Source organism: Amphibalanus amphitrite, unplaced genomic scaffold (assembly GCF_019059575.1).
Source record: "Amphibalanus amphitrite isolate SeventyFive unplaced genomic scaffold, NRLGWU_Aamphi_draft 002644F_arrow, whole genome shotgun sequence".
Classification (NCBI taxonomy): Eukaryota; Metazoa; Arthropoda; class Thecostraca; order Balanomorpha; family Balanidae; genus Amphibalanus; species Amphibalanus amphitrite.
In genome coordinates this window covers 6,676-26,451 of record NW_024884049.1, presented here as the reverse complement: position 1 = coordinate 26,451, position 19,776 = coordinate 6,676, and the positions used below count along the sequence as shown (strand labels likewise).

The window sequence follows — 19,776 nt, the reverse complement described above, 5'->3', positions numbered from 1 at the left end:
CTGAATTGCCCTTTATCTACCGTGCATTTTATTTATATTTGCTTGAAAAAAATATGTCTTCGTTAGCTCATATTTTACTTTCTACTAGGTACTGACAACTATTCAGTACTTCTCGTCAAGTGTCTTCATTTAGCTTTTATTTACCCTGATTTGCGCATGTTTCTGTCATTTATACTCATTCCTCACATCTCACTCATTTACAACCATATTTCTCACCCACTCTTTTCCTTCCTTTGCAGAGCGTTCTGGCGCAGGCCAGTCCTCCCATGTCGAACGGTGACCTGGCCGGAAAACTACACGGAAACCACCTGACGGTGCACAGCAAGAAACAGGGCGTCTCTGGGGAGAGCAGTCACCTGGACGGAAGGAACATGACCGTCACCGCGCCCAAATTCGAGAAGGACTTCAGGTGGGTAAAGGGGAAGGGGCTGGGGTGTGTGGGGATCGGCTGTGGGGGGAGGGGGCTGGTGGGTGGTTACGGTGAGTGGTGGGAGGGCAGGCCTGTTGATCTGAGTTTGGACATCATGGCTTATACATGACAAGTTCGAATTTTACGAGTTGAATGCAGGTAGAAGAGGAAGTAGACACTTTTGGGTGTTTTGAAAGGCTGGCACATGCCAAATCACTGATGTTTTACGTTCCCGTGAACAAATATTTTGCTGGAAAGAAATAAACCTAAATAAAAAAGTAGGTCAAAGTGTGCCACCCTCTGTCATTTCACATCCGTTCACCTTTACTATGACGTGTTAATTATCAAATAACTGATGAGCATTCTACTCACTCGGCCACAATGCGAGTGCCGTGATTGATCGCTCTCGACCGTCAATCAGCTGCAATCGGGCGGAACGGGCCATGCGGGTCAGTCTACCTCTCAGGCAGCGACAGGCAGAGACATCTGTCGGGCAGTCGGAGAAACTCGATCAGTTGATTGGCGACGCGGTATCCCCGATCTACGGTCTCGCTTGGATTATCGATATCTTGGATGGCCTACCTTATGGCCTACCTACATGGCCTACCTGGCCTACCTTACGCTCTTTTTGTGCAAGGCTATTTACAACGTCTTACACAGTAGATTGACATTATTTGGACGAAAAATAAACATGCCTTCGACCCCTGTCGTGAGGCTATACCGGTGCCAGGAATGATAAACATAGACGATCTATTCCTTCAACGGACAGCGGCAGACCTAGACGGGCTTGAACAGGAGGAAAACTGAGAGAGCGATTTTTCAGATGCGCTAGTGTATCGCGTTCGTTGAACAGTGGATATGATTCATATCCGGACCCCTTATTGTTTTCCTAATTCCTTGAGCTTACAGCTTACATAATGCATTAATATCTCGACTCTGACATATTGTCCTATGTCGTCTGTTCCATGTTTCTTGCGTACAGCATTCTTATGTAACAAGTTATCAATATTTTCTCTTTTGACAGTTATCCGATCGTACTGTGTTCACTCTCGTTCAAATTTGACATGCCTTGTGAAGTCAAAACTATTTAGTAAGAGAAGTCCCAATTTCAGCCGGGGGGATCCAGGGCGTCGCAAGTCCATCTACGACACGTCGCAAGTTACGACACATATGCCGTCACAAGTTGTGTCGTAGCGGAAAAGGAGGGATGTTGAGGAAAGAGGGGTTTGTCGGAGGATACGACAGAACGTAGCTGCGACGAGGCTTAAATACCCGCTTTACTCGAGAATTTAAAAGGCTACACGATCAGCTGATCCCGTAGTAAACGTCAGTAAGGTCGAAAACTATCGCGCATAAAGGAACATTCGCCCTTATGGTTTGCGAGCTTATGAGACAGCAAGGTCAAGCATGTTCTCTGATTCTGAAGCTTTGTATTAACTGGGCGACTTGTGGTTGCTAACGCTCGCGTGATTTGCCATAAAATTTGGGATCGATCACAGGAGATTCGTGGCTATAGGGCATCTAGAATCGATGCTTTAGAAGAAATGAGTTCCGAGAGTTTGAGGTCACAGAGAGGTAAGAAATTTGTAGATTAAGGTCACAATTGGAGATTACAGAGGTCATCTGGGACACGTCAGGTCACAGAGGTCAGCTTGGGGTCATCACAGAGCTCAATTGGAGACCACGGAGGTAATCTGAGACACGTCAGGTCACAGAGGGCAACTGGGGGGCACGCCAGGTCACAGAGGTCAACCTAGGGTCATCACAGAGCTCAATTGGAGGTCACGGAGGTCATCTGGGACACATCAAGTCACAGAGGTCAACTTGGGGTTATCACAGAGCTCAATTGAAGGTCATTGGGGCCATCTGGGACACATCAGGTCACAGAGGTCAGCTTCGTGCCATCAGAGAGGTCACTTAGAGGTCACAGAGGTCATATGGGACACGTCAGATCACAGAGGTCAACTAAAGGTCATCAGAGAGCTCAATTGGAGGTCATAAGGGACACGTCAAGGTCACAGAGGTCAGCTTGGAGTCATTAGAGAGCTCAATTGGAGGTCACGGAGGTCATCTCGGACACGTCAGGTAACAGAGGTCAACTTGGGGTCATCACAGAGCTCTATTGGAGGTCATGGGGGTCATTTGGGACACATCAGGTCACAGAGGTCAGCTTGGAGTCATCAGAGAGCTCAATTGGATGTCACGGAGGTCATCTGGGACACGTCAGGTCAAAAAGGTCAACTTGGGGTCATCACAGAGCTTATTGGAGGTCATGGGGGTCATCTGGGACACGTCAGGTCACAGAGGTCAGCCTGGAGTCATCAGAGAGCTCAATTGGATGTCACGGAGGTCATCTGGGACACGTCAGGTCAAAAAGGTCAACTTGGGGTCATCACAGAGCTTATTGGAGGTCATCGGGGTCATCTGGGACACGTCGTTTTTGGAATTGGGAGAATATTTGGGGGGATGCCCCTTGCAACGTCCAAGCCTTTCTGGATTCGCCAGTAGTTGGTGAAATGGTGTTCGGCTACTTCATATCCCCGAATACCCCAATAAATGTGAATATAACATATTATGCACCATTTTCAACACTCTCGCTGGCACGGATTGAGGCCTCATAGACGACCCGTCAGTTCAAGCTCTATAACTCGCGTTAACGACAACGGATTGCAACCAAATTTTCAGGATCATAAGTTTAAACAATTTTACACCTACCATGTAAATTTCGTGACCATGACCCGAATGACCTGTGACCTGTGACCTCTTCCTCAAGGCAAGGTCAACTTGCGACACAACTTACGACTGCTATTTCAAATTCGTAAGTTGTGTCGCAAATCAGGCAATTTGCGATAGACTTTACTACTTAAGTAACGCTACTCATCGATTGATCCCTTCAAAAACGACTTACTACACAACTTGCGACACGTCGTAGCTACGACGAGGCTTACGACGCTCTGGATCCCCCCAGATGTAGTAAAGCAGTACAGAGGCGAGTCCCACGGCTCTGTTCTGCACCTCTGTACAAGCCTCGTGCACTTTGTGTACGGAGCCTCACAAAGGAGGCGCCTGGGGAGACAAATATTTACGGCGAGATGCTGTCGGGTGACCCGTGCCCCGGGGCAGGAGCAGTGGCTGGGGGTGTTTGCCGCTTACTTGACTGGGGGAGGGCGAGCGGGTGGGGCAAGTCTTGCTTCAGTTTATCCAGAACAATTGAATGTTTTTAGTTGTGAGGCTATTCGCTAGAGCAAAACGTTGTTTTAATAGGTCATCATATTTATTCTCTTTTTACGACCTAGAAGTCACGACTCTTCGAGGTTATCAAGCGTAGGTACTCATGCAACGCAAAGCTCTATTTTTCAACGCCTTTATATTTGTTGAAACGTGGATCATAGGTTAGGTAATAGGTAGTATATGTACTACTTTATGTTTCGCTCTAAGAACGCCAGAACCATTCTCGACTGATTGATTCCCACTTTCGTTGCAGGTCAAAACAGCTGATTAAGGAGGCCATCATGGACAATGACTTCCTGAAGAAGCTGGACTCTTCACAGCTCCGTGAGATTGTGGACTCGATGTACCCGAAGAAGTACGCCAACGGTACATTCATCATCCGGGAGGGAGAAGTCGGTAAGTACTGGCATCATTATCGTCATCATCGTTGTCATCATCATCGCCTCGTCGTCGTCGTCGTCATCGTCGTCATCATACTTTAACGTCATTTTTTGTCACTGATAACGTATTCGTCATATGATTTAAGTCCGTAAACTTTCTTTGAAATATAAGCCTTCCCATCAGGCTTCAAACGCATATCATCGAAGTTGCCGCTGTGATATTGCGTTTTAACCCGCGCCCCACTGGGGGGGGGGCTATTTATAGCCCCTCTCCCGTTTTTCTGCAATAACTTCCAAACCGCTTGACGGATCGACGCCAAACTTACAGTACCTTCGGCTGCATCAATTTGACACCTTGTGTCAAAATTTGAACTTCGTAGCTACCATAGGTCGGCCGGAAATGACGTCAGAGTGACGTCATTTTCGTCCGATTTCGACGCAAAACATTGAACCACGGCAATCGCTCCCAAGAGCTTAGTTTTTAAGCTAGATCCAATTTCTTTGCATGAGAGGACTTAGAATTGACCGCGCTTTCAAACTGCTATCTCGGATTATCAAAATTTTGAAAATTTTGAAAAATTTATATAATAATATTCAAAATTTGTTTTTTTATATTTTTTTCAAAAAGTTTTTGACTTTTCGAAAAAAAACGGAATATATGTGACAGAACGCATGATTATGACTAACTCTAGCAAGTCTTAGCTAAATAGCTTCAAAAATGGCCAAGTTATACGCATTATTGCAAAAAAAATTCACAATTATTAATTTTTCAAATCAATTTTTCAGTACGTATTTGACATCGTACACCAATATAAATGGTACCATCGTGTTCCTGAGCTCAAACTGCATCCAATAGGCACCTTTTTTGTTGAAAAATTTTAACTTCAAAATTTGACCTTTTTGACCTGAAAGTGACCTGACCTAAGCTAAATTCGACTCAAAATGACCTCGAATGACACAGACGACATCAAATTCGAAGTCTATGGCCTAAATGGACCATGAAACATGTGTCACGTGACCGACGCATGATATAATATTTCCGTGACCTGTGATGACCTGACCCTGACCTGAAAATCAAAGTACAAGTTTGGTACCCTCAAAGTATCTAGAGCATCTGTTCACGAGTGTGGAAACCAAAAATGAGCCTGATCTGACTTGTAAGACGGCGGCCAGAGCCCAAAATGTGAATAAGTCAAAATGCTAATAATTTTTACTTTGACCTGACCTGTGACGTCATCGGTGACCTCGAGGTCAACGAAGTTAGGTTTCGCTCGACAGTTTTTCCGGGGCTATCAGACGCCGTTTGAATTTTGACGATCGGCCCAGTAGTTTCGGAGTTAAAGGGACAGTATCATCGAAAAAAAAATCAATGTATGGAGCTGATTTTTTTTTTTACTAGCATTTCTTTTTTTTTCTGAATCAGAAAAACATAGTTTGAGGACCGAACTCGGTGAAAAATATTGCAACCACATTTCATTTTCATGATTCATTTTCATGAGCGAACCACCACTATATAAGCATGGCCGCCAGTTTGGAAGCATGCAAAATTACTACAGAACTGGCGCAGATAATACATTATTGACGCTACGCTTACGCGGTCGTTCTTCTGATTGAGTTGTCCTTAGGGAGAGGTAGCCTTAGGTATTGCCTATAAAAATATCACGTGACAATTGGAGGGAGTGACAATTGGACGTGACAATTGACAATGGGAGAAAATGTCACGTGACAATCACGTGATAAACGTCATACATTGGAGGGAGATTGTGATTCAAGCTGGAGGAATTCCTTTGTTGAGCCGCTAGAATCCGAAGGAAACAGCGGAAATTGCCTACGACTATTTAATGAATTTAACGGTGATGAATAAGTGCGAAAAACGTTTTGGCTTTATAAAATTTGATGAAATGACCAGGGTAAAAGTTGTATTACTGGCGGTCAATTCAAAACGGCGCAAACATTTAAACAGTGAAGATAGTGAAGCACGATTCAAAGTGTAGTACACCTTTCGTACTTTGAGCGGCGATAGCGGGATAACGGTGTGGAGCTTCGAGGATCGGTCTTCAGTTCCCGGACCAGAAAGGTGGGGCCTATGCAATGTCAAATTTCATCAAAATGGTGATACTGTCCCTTTAAGAGGGGGGGGCTATGAATAGACCCCCCCCCCCCCAGTAGGGCGTGTTATACACAGACCCCAGTGGTGCGCGGGTTAATATCTGGTTTGGCAAGAACATGAACAGCGCTGGTTGTTATTCTTATTATTTTTTAGAGTAGAGTGTTGTCATGCTGGAGTTATATTGACGGAGCACAGTGTGCGTCATCCCTTGCCACCTTGCTAGATGTTGAGTTGACCTTTGCGTCTTTAAAATGGCTAGACAGTGTGAAGGATACGAGCTGATTGGACGAGCACGAGGGTATTGACACAAAGATCCGGTTTGTTCACAATAAATGACCAGGATCTACTAACTAAAGACGAAAGAATCTGTAATAAGACAGCTTGCTGATTCAAGGGTCTCAATTGAACCTTTGCTTCTTTGTACCAATAGTTGCTAAGCAATTTCGTTTCTTATTTTATTGATTCTAGCGGTGAGAAGATGTGGTTAGATTACTTTTTATTTTTACCTTTTTTTACTTTGTCAACGTGCTTATCTCAGCCACTCTTATTTCAACTGAAATAACGTTTTCATTCAAGCGAGAGCTTAAGAGAAGCACATTATAATGCAACATAATAGGATCGAATGGAGGGAATTCTGACTACCGACTTTGCCTGGCAAAGAAATCAATAATATATTCCGGCTGAATGTCTAATGAAAAGCAAATGGCGTTGTGGATTCCAGTATGCTTCATTTTTTTATAGCGGTGCACTGTCATGTATTTGAATAGTATGTGTGCTCACAAATCATTAGATAAATTGTGAGATCGGTACAGTTCTTACTTCTTAATTTTATTGATTATTTTGGCCGACTAGACGATAACGAACAAAATATTCTTTCCGTTCGTATAAATCATTATTCTTTCTATACCTCTATTTTAAACCAGTGCTTGATGATCTGTCATTTTCTTGCAGCATTTACCGATAATACATAATCCGCGTAAGCTATCGACGAGTTTTACATTTTAGGAAACATCAACTGAGAGACGACACGCGAAACGTTTTGCTGCGCCGATCCCGGATACATTCCAGGAAGGAACGCGCCGACACATTCTTGCGTAGGCATCAGTGACCGCATGCGTAGGCCTTTTCTCTGGGCAAAGTTGTTCTGTGAATGACGACATTCGATATTGAAGCCGAAAAAAGACAGTGACGGAACCAAGATGTGAGGCGAAGCTTTTGCGTTAGGTCTTGATATATCTTTCGTGAAATCATTGTGGCGTCATGTATACTGTCATGCGGACTTTTACCTGGTTCTCTTCGTGGCATGTTCTGTTATGTCATGTGGAAAATATGCTATGCGTCATGTGCTCTTGTTTCGTATGTGACATCTCATAATCTATGTGACACCTCAAGCTTCTGCGTGATGTATTTGTGATTTCTGACCTCTAGCGATCTTTGTGTTATTCTGTCTGTACGTGACCCAATGTGACCTATCGTGACCTGAGTCAGGCTGTGCGACCTAGTGACCAATGTGACCTGTGTGTACTGTGTACCCTGCTTATGACCTCTAGTGACCTCCGGTGACCTCTAGTGACCTCTGGTGACCCACGTGCCGCCAGGGAGCCACCTGTTCGTGGCCGCCGAAGGTCAAATGGAGGTCATCAAGGAAGGTCAGGTGCTGGGTCAGATGGGCCCGGGGAAGGCGTTCGGAGAGCTGGCCATTCTCTACAACTGCACCCGCACGGCTTCGGTCAAAGGTGAGATTCGATCGAGCAGAGCGATCACTGATGATGGATAGTGTGGCATCGAATGGATGTGTGAGATGAAGGGGAAACCGAGTTAGAGAGATTACTGAAAGAATGGCAAACGGGGTAGATATTAATTGAGTGTGTGAATCGGAGATAAGTCAGCTTGAGAGTAACGCTGTTTATGTTAAGCCGTTGTATTATTATGTTGTTCAAGTTGTTTTTGTCGTTGATTGTGTCTTTTTATCACCGTTAGTAACGTAGTTAACTATATCGTGATTTTACGTAACGACCGATCGTTCTTTGCTGTGTGCGCTGCATCAAGTTTAGCTCTCCTCCTTCCTATACTCTCCCTCGTTCTCTTTCTCTCCCTGCTTTCTTCCTCCCTCCCTCTCTCTCTCTCTCTCTCTCTCTCTCTCTCTCTCTCTCTATTTATCTATCTCCATCCTCCTTTTCCTCTTTCTCCTCCTCTTCCTCTTTCTCTCTTTCTCTGCCCTCTCATTCTCATCTCTTTCACTCTTTTACCCGCTTTTAGTGTAACATTAACGTGCGGTCCCATATCATGCCCTGTCGTAATTATCTTATCCCATAACCCAATATGCCGTAACGTTCACCTCATGCCGTGCCATGCCGTGCCGTGCCGTGCCGTGCCGTGCCATGCCGTGACGTGCCGTGACGTCGGCAGCCGTGACGGACGTGCACGTCTGGGAGCTGGAGCGGCGCGTCTTCCAGACGGTGATGATGCGGACGGCCATCCGCCGCCTGGAGGACAACCTCAGCTTCCTTCGCTCGGTGCCCCTGCTGGCCAAACTCAGCAGAGACAAGCTTGTCAAAATGGCCGACGTTATTGAGACGGTCAGTGGCGGCCGCCATATTGGGTGTACGTGAGGGTATGGAAGAGGCCATCTTGGGTGTACTGACCAGGGCTGTGGAAGAGGAATGGTGATGGGTATGGGTTTGCTTTTATTTGATTCGTTGATTATTGTAGTTAAATTATTTCTTTTGAGGCTCAAGTGGGTGTGACGATATGATGACTCCGCCATAAGCACTAAGCAGTTGCTTTTTTATTTAAATTATTTCTTAAGACGTGGCTTGAGATGGGAAAGTTATATTAAAAGCCGGAAGTTACTATATAAGCCCAGCTTGCTGCTAAGGCTTGGAATTATATCGTCTGGTCAAGAGTTTCCTAGGTGACGAGATAAATTTGGAGGTTGGCTCACTCACATAACTAGACAGAAACGGTCCGGTTCCATTCACTGACTTCAACTGACCGCCACTGCTTTCATCAAACACAAAGAGCCATAGACCATTCCAGTCAGAAGTTTCGTATGCCGTGCGCCGGAGGTGCTAGAACTGAGCGTATCAAGTCTTATGCTCTGCCAACTGAGCTACGTGACGGACAAACTTATCTAGCAATATTGATTGGACATTGATTCAGTTTTACGGCCAACGCTGTTCATGTTATGACGAACTTACGCCCTAGATAAATGTCATCTGTGTTTGTATCGGCTGAAATTGTGAGCCGATAAGCCTCATATGGCTGGATCGGACGCAGTAATATTGGGTTCCTTTGAACCATATTTTTATCGACGTCCGCAATAGAGCTTTACAAGGGATTGGCAGTTATGTAGAAGGGAATCAGCCATTTTGAGATAACCCAGCCCTGTGTTCCGTAACCAATCGACATGAAAACAGTTTGGTCGGGAATTCGATGGGATAGAATATCGTTTCATGTCCAGTGAAGGATAAGGTGTGGCGAGTGGCAAACCAAAAATTCAAAATCCTTGTCTAATGTAGTTATAGGGTAATCAGTAGCTGACTAAAACTATTGGCTTAGTTACCACGATTTTTATTTTGTCTGTTTATTTATATGTTCACAATGTACAATGAATCACTATCTTCTCACTTATGTAAGGTGTATTATGTTTTCAAATTCATTTTATCTATCAAAAATATAATATAGTATCTCACAAAGACGCCAATTACTGTTTATTAGCATTGTCTCTCCTCTGCTGTCTGTATCTAACCGTAACCGGTTCTCCTCTATCTATCTAACCGGTTCTCCTCTCAATAGGAAACATATGCGCCTGGTGCCTACATCATCAGACAGGGAACCAGTGGTGACGGATTCTACATCATCAGCTCTGGATCAGTCAAGGTCACACAGAGGTCGCCAGGTCAGTCTGCCGGGTCAAGGTCAAGGGCCAAACGTTCAGTGCTCGGTCAAGGCTGCTCGAGGTCATCAGGTTTTTAGCGGGCCTGGGATAGGTTTGGTATGTAATATTAGATAAAGATAAAAGTTTATCGGCATTTGATCGTGATTGCTTGGATATTGGCAATGTTATTGGATGTTTTGCCTTTGATCTTTCTTATTTTAAGTTCATTCATTTTTCCAATTTCGCAAGTAAATGCAGGTTCAACGAAATTTTTATAGTAAGTGAAGCAATGTGCTGTTATTAACTCGATTGGCTACCCATTTTAATTTCATATTTGTAACCAGTATAGCGCCTTTTGGGGCGACCAACGGAGCGAGCGAGAGGGTGGGCCTTACACGTGCGAAATTTCGAGGGGGTACCTCCAACTGACTTGTGCACGGCACCCTACTGACCGGTCCCTAGCGATGTGCCAAATTTGGGCACAATCGGCCCAGCCGTTCTCGAGATCTGGAAGCGGCACCCTGCACGTGCGCACGTGCAAAATGGGTCCCAACTGACTTGTGCACGGCACCCTTCTAACCGGTCCCTAACTGTGTACCAAATTTGAGCGCAATCGGTCGAGCCATTCTCGAGATCTGGAAACGACCCCTGCACGTGCGCACGTGCAGCAGCACCCCGACTCTGGCACATGGATATGCAGTGCCTAGTGGGTGCCTACCTACATGCCAACTTTCAGCACAATCGGCCTAGTAGTTACCGAGATATTGCAACAATTACAAAACGGACACCTCTTCGTTTTGCACGTGGCACGTGCATAAGGGGTCACCCACATGCATCGGGAATAGTCCAATACTTGGTAGAAGGAATGAAGCTACCCTACAAAAATTACCGCGTGTAAATCGGTCAAGTGGTTGCTGAGATATAAGCCTCGCAAAAGCGTCCGCACGGCCGGCCGGCCGGCGGATACTCAGAAATTTCCGTTATTCTACGTAAGACTCCGCTCGCTTCGCTCGCTCCGTAATCAGCTTACAATAATTACGGAGCGAGCGAAGCGAGCGGAGTCGTAGAATAACGGAAATTTCTGAGTATGAGCGGCCGGCCGTGCGGACGCTTTTGCGAGGCTTATATCTCAGCAACCACTTGACCGATTTACATGCGGTAATTTTTGTAGGGTAGCTTCATTCCTTCTACCAAGTATTGGACTATTCCCGATGCATATGGGTGACCCCTTATGCACGTGCCACGTGCAAAACGAAGAGGTGTCACTTTTCTAATTGTTGCAATATCTCGGTAACTACTTGGCCGATTGCGCTGAAAGTTGGCATGTAGGTAGGCACCCAATAGGCACTGCATATCCATGTGCCAGAGTTGGGGTGCTGCTGCACGTGCGCACGTGCAGGGGTCGATTCCAGATCTCGAGAACGGCTGGACCGATTGCGCTCAAATTTGGTACGCGGTTAGGGACCGGTTAGTAGGGTGCCGTGCAAAAGTCAGTTGGGACCCATTTTGCACGTGCGCACGTGCAGGACGCCGCTTCCAGATCTCGATAACGGCTGAGCCGATTGTGCTCAAATTTGGCACATCGCTAGAGACCGGTTAGTAGGGTGCAGTGCACAAGTCAGTTGGAGGTACCCCCTCGAAATTTCGCACGTGCAAGGCCCACCCTCTCGCTCGCTCCGTTAGTCGCCCCAAAAGGCGTTATACTGGTTAATATAAGTTCAAAGAGATTTTTGTTTCCTTACTTTATTTGTGTGGCCTTGAATTTGTCTTCTGCAAATTCAAGTTCAAGTGTCATTCAAATTCAAGTGTCATCTTCTGCACTGGTCTTATAATACTGCAGCACTTTTCTCTGGATATCCCTTGCATCCTCAAGCACTTCAATCAGTAGTTACAGGGACAAAAACTAGTGTAATTCGGTAGAACCAGGCCAGAGAATATTTATAATATAATCCAACCTGTATGCTCACACTGCACTGTCTGTTGACTGCTGTGCTGGCTGCAATTTCCCAAATCGATGCGCTGAAAATGCGGCCATCGATTTAGCCAGCAGCAGCTAGGTAGCTCCAGTGCGGGTGCAGTGCACATTGCACTGTGAAAGTGGGACGCGGCGATCTATATGTGAGGGGTTAGCTATTGTAATATCGACTGGTGAAATGGGGGCAAGCATGACACTGGGCAGTGGGCAGTGGCGCTAGTTACTAGTTCAGGAGTTTCAGGAACTGGGTAGCACTAAAGGACTGGGGTTTCTAAATTGACTGCTTTAACCCGGCAGTTGCTGGGGTATTTCGCCACCCACCGTTTGCTGGGGGGGGCGTTAAACGCCCCCAGCCGATAACTCGAGAACCAATAGGCGCAGCGAAACGCACGAGGCGGCAAACGAAAGAACGCGACGAGACGCTTCAGATGAGTACTTTAAAGTTGAATTTTGAGGTCACAGGTCGGGTCAAGGTCAGGTCAAACACCTGAAATCGGGCTTTCAGTAGCATTGACTTCAGGACTTCGCAATGGGCGCCTCTCGTCATAATCTCTGTCAAAACGGTGCACAATCCATCATATAAGGCCTACAAGAGTGTCAGCTCCATGTAGGGGTCAGTCAAGCATAGGTCAGGGTCAAGGTCAGGTCAACCAGGTAGGCACATATCCCCGAAAATCAAAACTGATATTCGCAGCCTGTGACACATGTTTTATGGGTATTTTGGGGCGTAGAACACGATGGTGACATTCATTTTATCATATGTGTACGTGTTTGGCTCAAAAACTTGAATTTAAGAAATTCATGTATCATGGTCGTGAAGGAGTTACGAGAAATTGCCAAGATTCAGTTCAAGATTTTGGAAAATGCGGAACGGAAATCAATAATCGAAGATAGCCATTTGATTGTTCATGGTATTGGCAGTCTAATGGCGTTTACGGCATGTCTGTATGTCTATTCTGTGATTTTATATGATTTTTGAACATATGCCGTTTTTGGTCGAAAACTCAGAAATCATGACGTCACTAAAACCTCGATATCTCAAAAATTTTCCGACCGATTTTTTTGAAACTTTGTCACAATAAACTTCAATCGATTCCCTACAGGTACCCAAAATTTGGCGCGCCTGCGGCGCGCCGTTTTTATGCTATGGCCCGGCAAAAAAAGTGGGGGCGTTTAACGCCCCCCCCCCCAGCAACTCGCGGGTTAACCCTATTAGTGGCAGGGGGGTTGTTTTTATCCACCCCTCAGGTTTTTCGGGAATATCTCCGAAACCGCTGAAGCTACGATGCTGAAATTTTCTGACTTTTCCTTAAACTAAATTGGGCACATTCCCTGAAAATTTCAAGTTCATAACTTTACCAGGGGCGGCTCCAGAGCACTGGGAATTGGGGGGTCCTATTCGTGAAGCGAGTCATTTGGGCGAAGATCACGATGCTGCACCAGTTTTACGAACAGTGAATGAAAGGTATCATGTGATAACACATACAAAGTTATTGTGCATCCTCTTTTGACACGTTTTTGCTATAATAGGCGGATCCAGGCGTCCAAAAAGGGGGGCTATTTTTTACCTCCCAACATAGGTGCCCTGACACCGCCTATGCATGACCAATACAATTCTAGTCGTTCTCTCATAAGAAAATTGTAACATAACAAGACCATTGCCACCCTTTTTAGAAACAGTACCAACAAAAACCTTATTTACTATACTTTTTGTGTACCCCCAATCTCAATGATCTGTATCCGCCTATGATTTTTGAAAATGCATATTTTTAGGATCCATGTGAATTCCTGGTTCATTCTCTATCGATCGGCAAAAGTTGCGTTAAGATTGGTTCAGAAACCTGGCCGTGATAAACAGTCTAAAATGTATCTGCAATTTGCCCGTTTTTACCCCCCTCTACCCCCCTATTGACATTTTTTAATTTTATTTTTTTTAGAAATGTAGATCTCGTTGAGCCAAATCGAATGCCGTTTGAATTTTGAAAATCGGCCGGTTAGATCTCGAGATATCAAGGGGGGTCGTAAACAGCCCCCCCCCCCCCCTGCCACTAATATGGGGTAGCCAGGAGCCTGCCACTAATAGGGTTAACTGGAATAGGAGAGCGTAGAACAATACTACTTGATGTAGAACGCGTTGTTGCTTAGCTTTTTGATTGTCATGCGACATACATTTTATCTGTATATGATATCAACTGTATTTGCATATTCATGCACATTGCAACTGTACTATGTTCGTGTTCTGAAGAGATGTCAGTGTCGATGAAGCTCTGGCTGAGCGCCGAAAAGGCGTGGGGTGGAAGAGCATTGAACAACTACTAATAGAATTATAATCGGATCCGACTAATAAGATTTATAACAACAGCTAGACAGACGCTGATGTTTTTTTATGTCTGTCGCCTTAGAAACATTAATCGTGTATGATATACGATAGCGGTCAGATTATATACTGGCCAGGGATTATAGTCCTGACGTAGGTCCGATTCCGAGTAATTAGTAGTTTTCGCTCTATTTTTAGCATCTGTCTCTATGGAGCTAATGCAGGGGACTATGCCATCTGGTCAAGCCATCCTTTTTTTGTCGTTTTGACTTGGGAACACGCGTCGTAGTGAAGGGGCGAAGCTAGGAGACAGCGGGGAGCGCTTATAAGCGCTATAAGCGCTACAATGCCGCTTATAAGCGGCATTGTTGCTATAGCAACAATGCCGGGCGTTGGGGAGGTTTGCGGGGGGGGCAGGGGAAGTAGGGAGGGGTATGAGTCGTTCCGGTGGCCGCAGGTCGACAGGTCTGTAGGCGGCCCCGGCCTGAGACTGTCAGATGGAGGGGAGGGGGGGGGGCAAAGTCGGCCGTCAGATGCAGCACGCAGGGACGTAGCAACGGGGTAGGGATTTGGGTAGGAAGGTGGGAATGTAATGGCCTAGGATTAGCACGTCTGTAGCAGGGAAGAGGTAATTATATGTGGGGTAATATTTTAATGCTACCTGCTGATGTGATTTGTAGGAGATAATGGTAAATGATGCGGATATTATTCTTTAATCATCTTTAAATAAATGTTAAAAGTGGTTGTTGGAACTCGGCTCAAAATATTCAGTGCTGGCCACTGACAAAAACAGGAGGCATCAGGGAAATATGTGTGGCCACTCCTTCCGCAGCTTTCGTAGTTAATGAACCGAAATTCCTTGCATAAAGTAGATAAAAAATATATCAACAAGGAAAAACGTTAGGATTGCACAACGACGATTACCAAGCGCACACGGAGTTTTTAGCTCTCAGGGAACACTGTCCGTTTAGGGAATACAGCTTCCGTTACTGCCTTTCTTTATCTTCCGATAATGCCGGCTAAATAATAACAACAACCCGGGCTTCTGGCATATATCTTTGAAATGTGGCATATTCTACAATCAGTACTCGCTTCCAAGAAGGATGGGCTCATTGTTCTGTTTGTACCCGATTCATTTCCCCTGCATCCTCTGACTAGCGGAAATGAAAATAACAGAAGTTCTAGGAAAACCTTATAAGCGCAAGATTGATATTGACCTCGAAACGCGCTGTTATCCGAAATTTCCGTCTCTTTCTTTCTCATCGGAACATGATCGAACACGGAACAATGATGGCTTATACCAAAAAACCGGGGACCAACCTATTGTGACAAGAAAACAACACCGGAAAGCTATATTTAGCCGACATGGTTTGGTCTCTGAGCAATGTGTTTATTCTTAGACCGCATTGTTTTGCGGGAGCGCTCAATGAAAACCAAACAATCGGCGGCAGGAAGCTGATATTGTGCATGCCATCGTCTATTTTTAGCAGGCTCATCCCGTCCCCAGTCAATGCATCACACTTCTATCCATAGTTTTACCACACCATGAAGGGCAGATCAGAGGCCTCTTGCACCAAACTACCTAGCTAGGTAAAATCGAAAAACCGGTTTCAGAATAAGCTAATCTAACGGTGGTAAATTTGTTGGCAATAGCCCAATACATAATCCTACATGTGCTTGCTAAATTTTGCACGCAAATTGTTACATTTGAGACTTGGACAGGGTATACGATACAAAATAATCCAAGCATTGGTGCAAGAGGATTTTGGTGCAAGAGGCCTCAGTATCGTCCGCCGCTGCAACGCGTTGTAACTGTCACGCCCTACTTACAAAATATCATCACAAAGCTAATGTTCGTGCAGTTGTGCGCTGGTGACTCCGATGGGTGCATCGTAAAACGAACCCGTCCGAAACTAATGGCCCAATGTGACCTCATTGTAGTGCCGTGCTGTGTTTTGTTGAAGTGTAATTGGTCGTTTTGGTGTCGTCATAGCGGTACATCGGGGCTAAAAGGACGGCTGATTTACATGATATGGCAAAATGTAATGATGTCTGGTTTCGTGATGATGTTGTTTGTTGTGTCAGGCTGATGTTTGATACGGCCTAGTTGCTTTTAAGGAGTGGGTAAATGCATCAACATGGAATTATCAATACCTACCGTCCTAAGTGGCAACGCAATCAATCGCTGGGATAGAAATGATGGTGAAAAGAAGAATGCATCGAGTTTTCAGATAAAAATATTACACAATAGATACATAAAAGCTATTTATAAGATCTCGGAATCTCCTATTTCCTACATTAAGAAGTATTTGGGTCTAAGCTCGGCATCCACGCTCAGGTTATTGCTGCGGCGCTGGCCAGCCCCTTGCCGAAAAGTTCCAAAGGCTAAAGCTACCCACCAATGAGACACGCACACAGGCTACTTCGAAAACTTTCCCGAGGTCGCCGTCCTGCGCTGACCAAAGTGGGAGGCGACTCAGCCTCGAACTTTTTGTCGTTGCTAAGTCGTACTTGACAGTTGGATTCGCTATCGGGTACTTTCTGTACAAGTTACAAATCTGGTGAATGGATTGCTCTAAGGTCAACGGCTCCCTCTGGAGCGTTTATAGCTTAACCGCCTCAATAAGTTGAACGATGCGAAGAACAGTTTCGGCGTGGGATGTTAAATAGGTTTTTCTCTGCTGGGAAATACCGAACGTAACCAGTTTAATCGTGTGAAAGAAGGATTGAAATACTAGGAACGTGTTGACGTTCAACAATTTTAGCCACATGTGAACCGTTCACAGTGTAGTGACCGTCAGATGCGGCCGCGATAGCTCCGATTATGGTTCAAATATTGATTTAGTGATCTGCCCCCTGACTTTGACTCTGTCTTTGATGTCTGACTCCGTCCTATGCCCCTGACGCTAACTCTGACTCTGACTCTGACTCTAACTCTAACTCCAACTCTCCCACTCACTCAGATGGCGTGGAGGACGAAATTCGCACACTCAAAGCCGGCGAGTATTTCGGCGAGCAGGCCCTACTCAAGGAGGACAAGAGGACGGCCAACATTATCGCCCAGCCGCCGTCCGTCACCGTGCTGGCTCTGGACAGAACGTAGGTCATCGGGGAGGGCCATGTGAGGTCAGGAGGAGGGCTGTGAGGTCACATAGGGGTGTGAGGTCACGGCGACTATGAGGTCACGTGGAAAGTGTTAGGTCACATGGAGGCCCGAGCTCACATGAGGAAATGGCAAACGGGGTCTCACATTAGTAAGCCGAGATCTTGACCTTGTGAGTTTTTGAAGAAAAAAGAATGATAGGTAGTTAGCCCTTGTCAATGTTTATGACTTTTGTCGGCATATCTTACACACATATAAAAACATTCGAGTAAGATGAAGAAGCATTTTTGTTTGCAGAACACTTTTGGATATTTATTTCACTCGCGTAAAACAAGCACTCGAATTTCGTAACTATGTTGCCATTGATACCTGACCTGACCTATGTTGCGTGACCTGAGTGTGACGCTAACCTCTGCGACCTCAGGTCGTTCGCGCGGCTGATCGGTGACCTGCAGGAGCTGCGCGATCTCAAGTACGAGGAGCGGCCAGTTTCTAGGACCAGCTCAGCACAGAGCGCACGGCTGCCGAACGGTACGCGGTCCCGACGAGCGTTAAATCTGGTCACTCTGGTATATTCTTTGGAGAATAATTTGCAGCTATGAAAGGAAATAGTTCACTTTCACGAAATTATTTTTTTTGCAATCGATTTATGATTTTTTATGTTCAAAATGATCAGCAAAGAAAATAAAACCTATTTATAACAAAAGATTATTTTCTATATTTTGATAATAAGAAGAACTTTTCAGTTTCTGTAAGGCACAGGCGATCCAGTATGAAAAGAGCATGGGTCCCGAAAATTCTTCAGAAACTAGAGAAATGATCGCGGCCACCGGCATTTGGGCGATCTGCTGCTGCTGAATGTCCTTATTGATCAGTACGAGAATTTCTCTAGAGTTCTCGTAGATAATTTCTCTAGTTTCTGAAGAATTTTCGGTACCCATGCTCTTTTCATACTGGATGCGAATATATGCAAGGCACACATCCTCAACGCAAGACACCTTTTTCGGGACGAGAAATAGAATATCTTTGCCTAGGGTGATCGTTGGGCTGTAAAAGCTCCTGATTTATGCTCGTCTCAGCCCAGGCTACGGAACTGCTATTCCAGTTCAAAACCCATGTTAAAAAGTGAACTATTTCCTTGAATGCAGTTTTGATACATTGCGATGTGTCACGAGAGTTTTACATATTTTCGCTCATTTTAATGTCCGTGAAGTTGGCGACGTCGCCAGCGACTTTTCCAGCGACGAGCACCGATTTTAGCCAAAACCTCGTCCAAGGTCAAATGGACCCTGAGGATCACGAAAATCGAATCCATTCACCCCTAAACCTTGACCTTCAAGGTCAAATTCAAGGTCAAATGACGGGGAACTGAAAAAATGCCACTAAATATTGTCCGATTTTCCAAATTTTGGCACCAAAATGTAGCTCGTCCAAAGTTCTAGCCGCACATCGAAAACCATTTTCATCAAGGTCAAACTTCAAGGTCAAATTCAAGGTCAAATGACGGGGAACTGAAAAAGTGCCACTAAATATTGTCCGATTTTCAAAATTTTGGCACCAAAATGTAGCTCGTGCAAAGTTCTAGCCGCACATCGAAAACCGTTTTCATCAAGGTCAAACTTCAAGGTCAAATTCAAGGTCAAAGGACGGGGAACTGAAAAAGTGCCACTAAATATTGTCCGATTTTCAAAATTTTGGCACCAAAATGTAGCGCGTGCAAAGTTCTAGCCGCACATCGAAAACCATCTTCATCAAGGTCAAACTTCAAGGTCAAATTCAAGGTCAAATGACGGGGAACTGAAAAAGTGCCACTAAATATTGTCCGATTTTCAAAATTTTGGCACCAAAATGTAGCTCGTGCAAAGTTCTAGCCGCACATCGAAAACTATTTTCATCAAGGTCAAACTTCAAGGTCAAATTCAAGGTCAAAGGACGGGGAACTTAAAAAGTGCAACTAAATATTGTCCGATTTTCACAATTTTGGCACCAAAATGTAGCTCGTGCAAAGTTCTAGCCGCACATCGAAAACCATTTTCATCAAGGTCAAACTTCAAGGTCAAATTCAAGGTCAAAAGACGGGGAACTTAAAAAGTGCCACTAAATATTGTCCGATTTTCAAAATTTTGGCACCAAAATGTAGCGCGTGCAAAGTTCTAGCCGCACATCGAAAACCATTTTCATCAAGGTCAAACTTCAAGGTCAAATTCAAGGTCAAAGGACGGGGAACTTTAAAAATGCTACGTCACCAGCGACTTTTCCAGCGACGAGCACCGATTTTAGCCAAAACCTCGTACAAGGTCAATTGGACCATGATGATCACGAAAATCGAACCCATTCACCCCTAAACATTGACCTTCAAGGTCAAATTGAA

At 45.0% G+C, this 19,776-nt stretch overlaps 1 protein-coding gene across 1 annotated transcript; it reads left to right on the top strand.

Moving 5' to 3' along the window:
- Positions 1-239: 239 nt before the first annotated feature.
- LOC122377227 (cGMP-dependent protein kinase, isozyme 1-like) lies at positions 240-17,936 on the top strand (the record flags this gene model as incomplete). The annotated part of the gene is made up of 7 exons (XM_043357187.1): positions 240-409; positions 3,894-4,036; positions 7,729-7,866; positions 8,540-8,709; positions 9,929-10,031; positions 17,266-17,401; positions 17,830-17,936. Coding segments are annotated over 7 exons (967 nt in total), but the record flags the coding sequence as incomplete, so codon positions are not given.
- Positions 17,937-19,776: the final 1,840 nt, after the last annotated feature.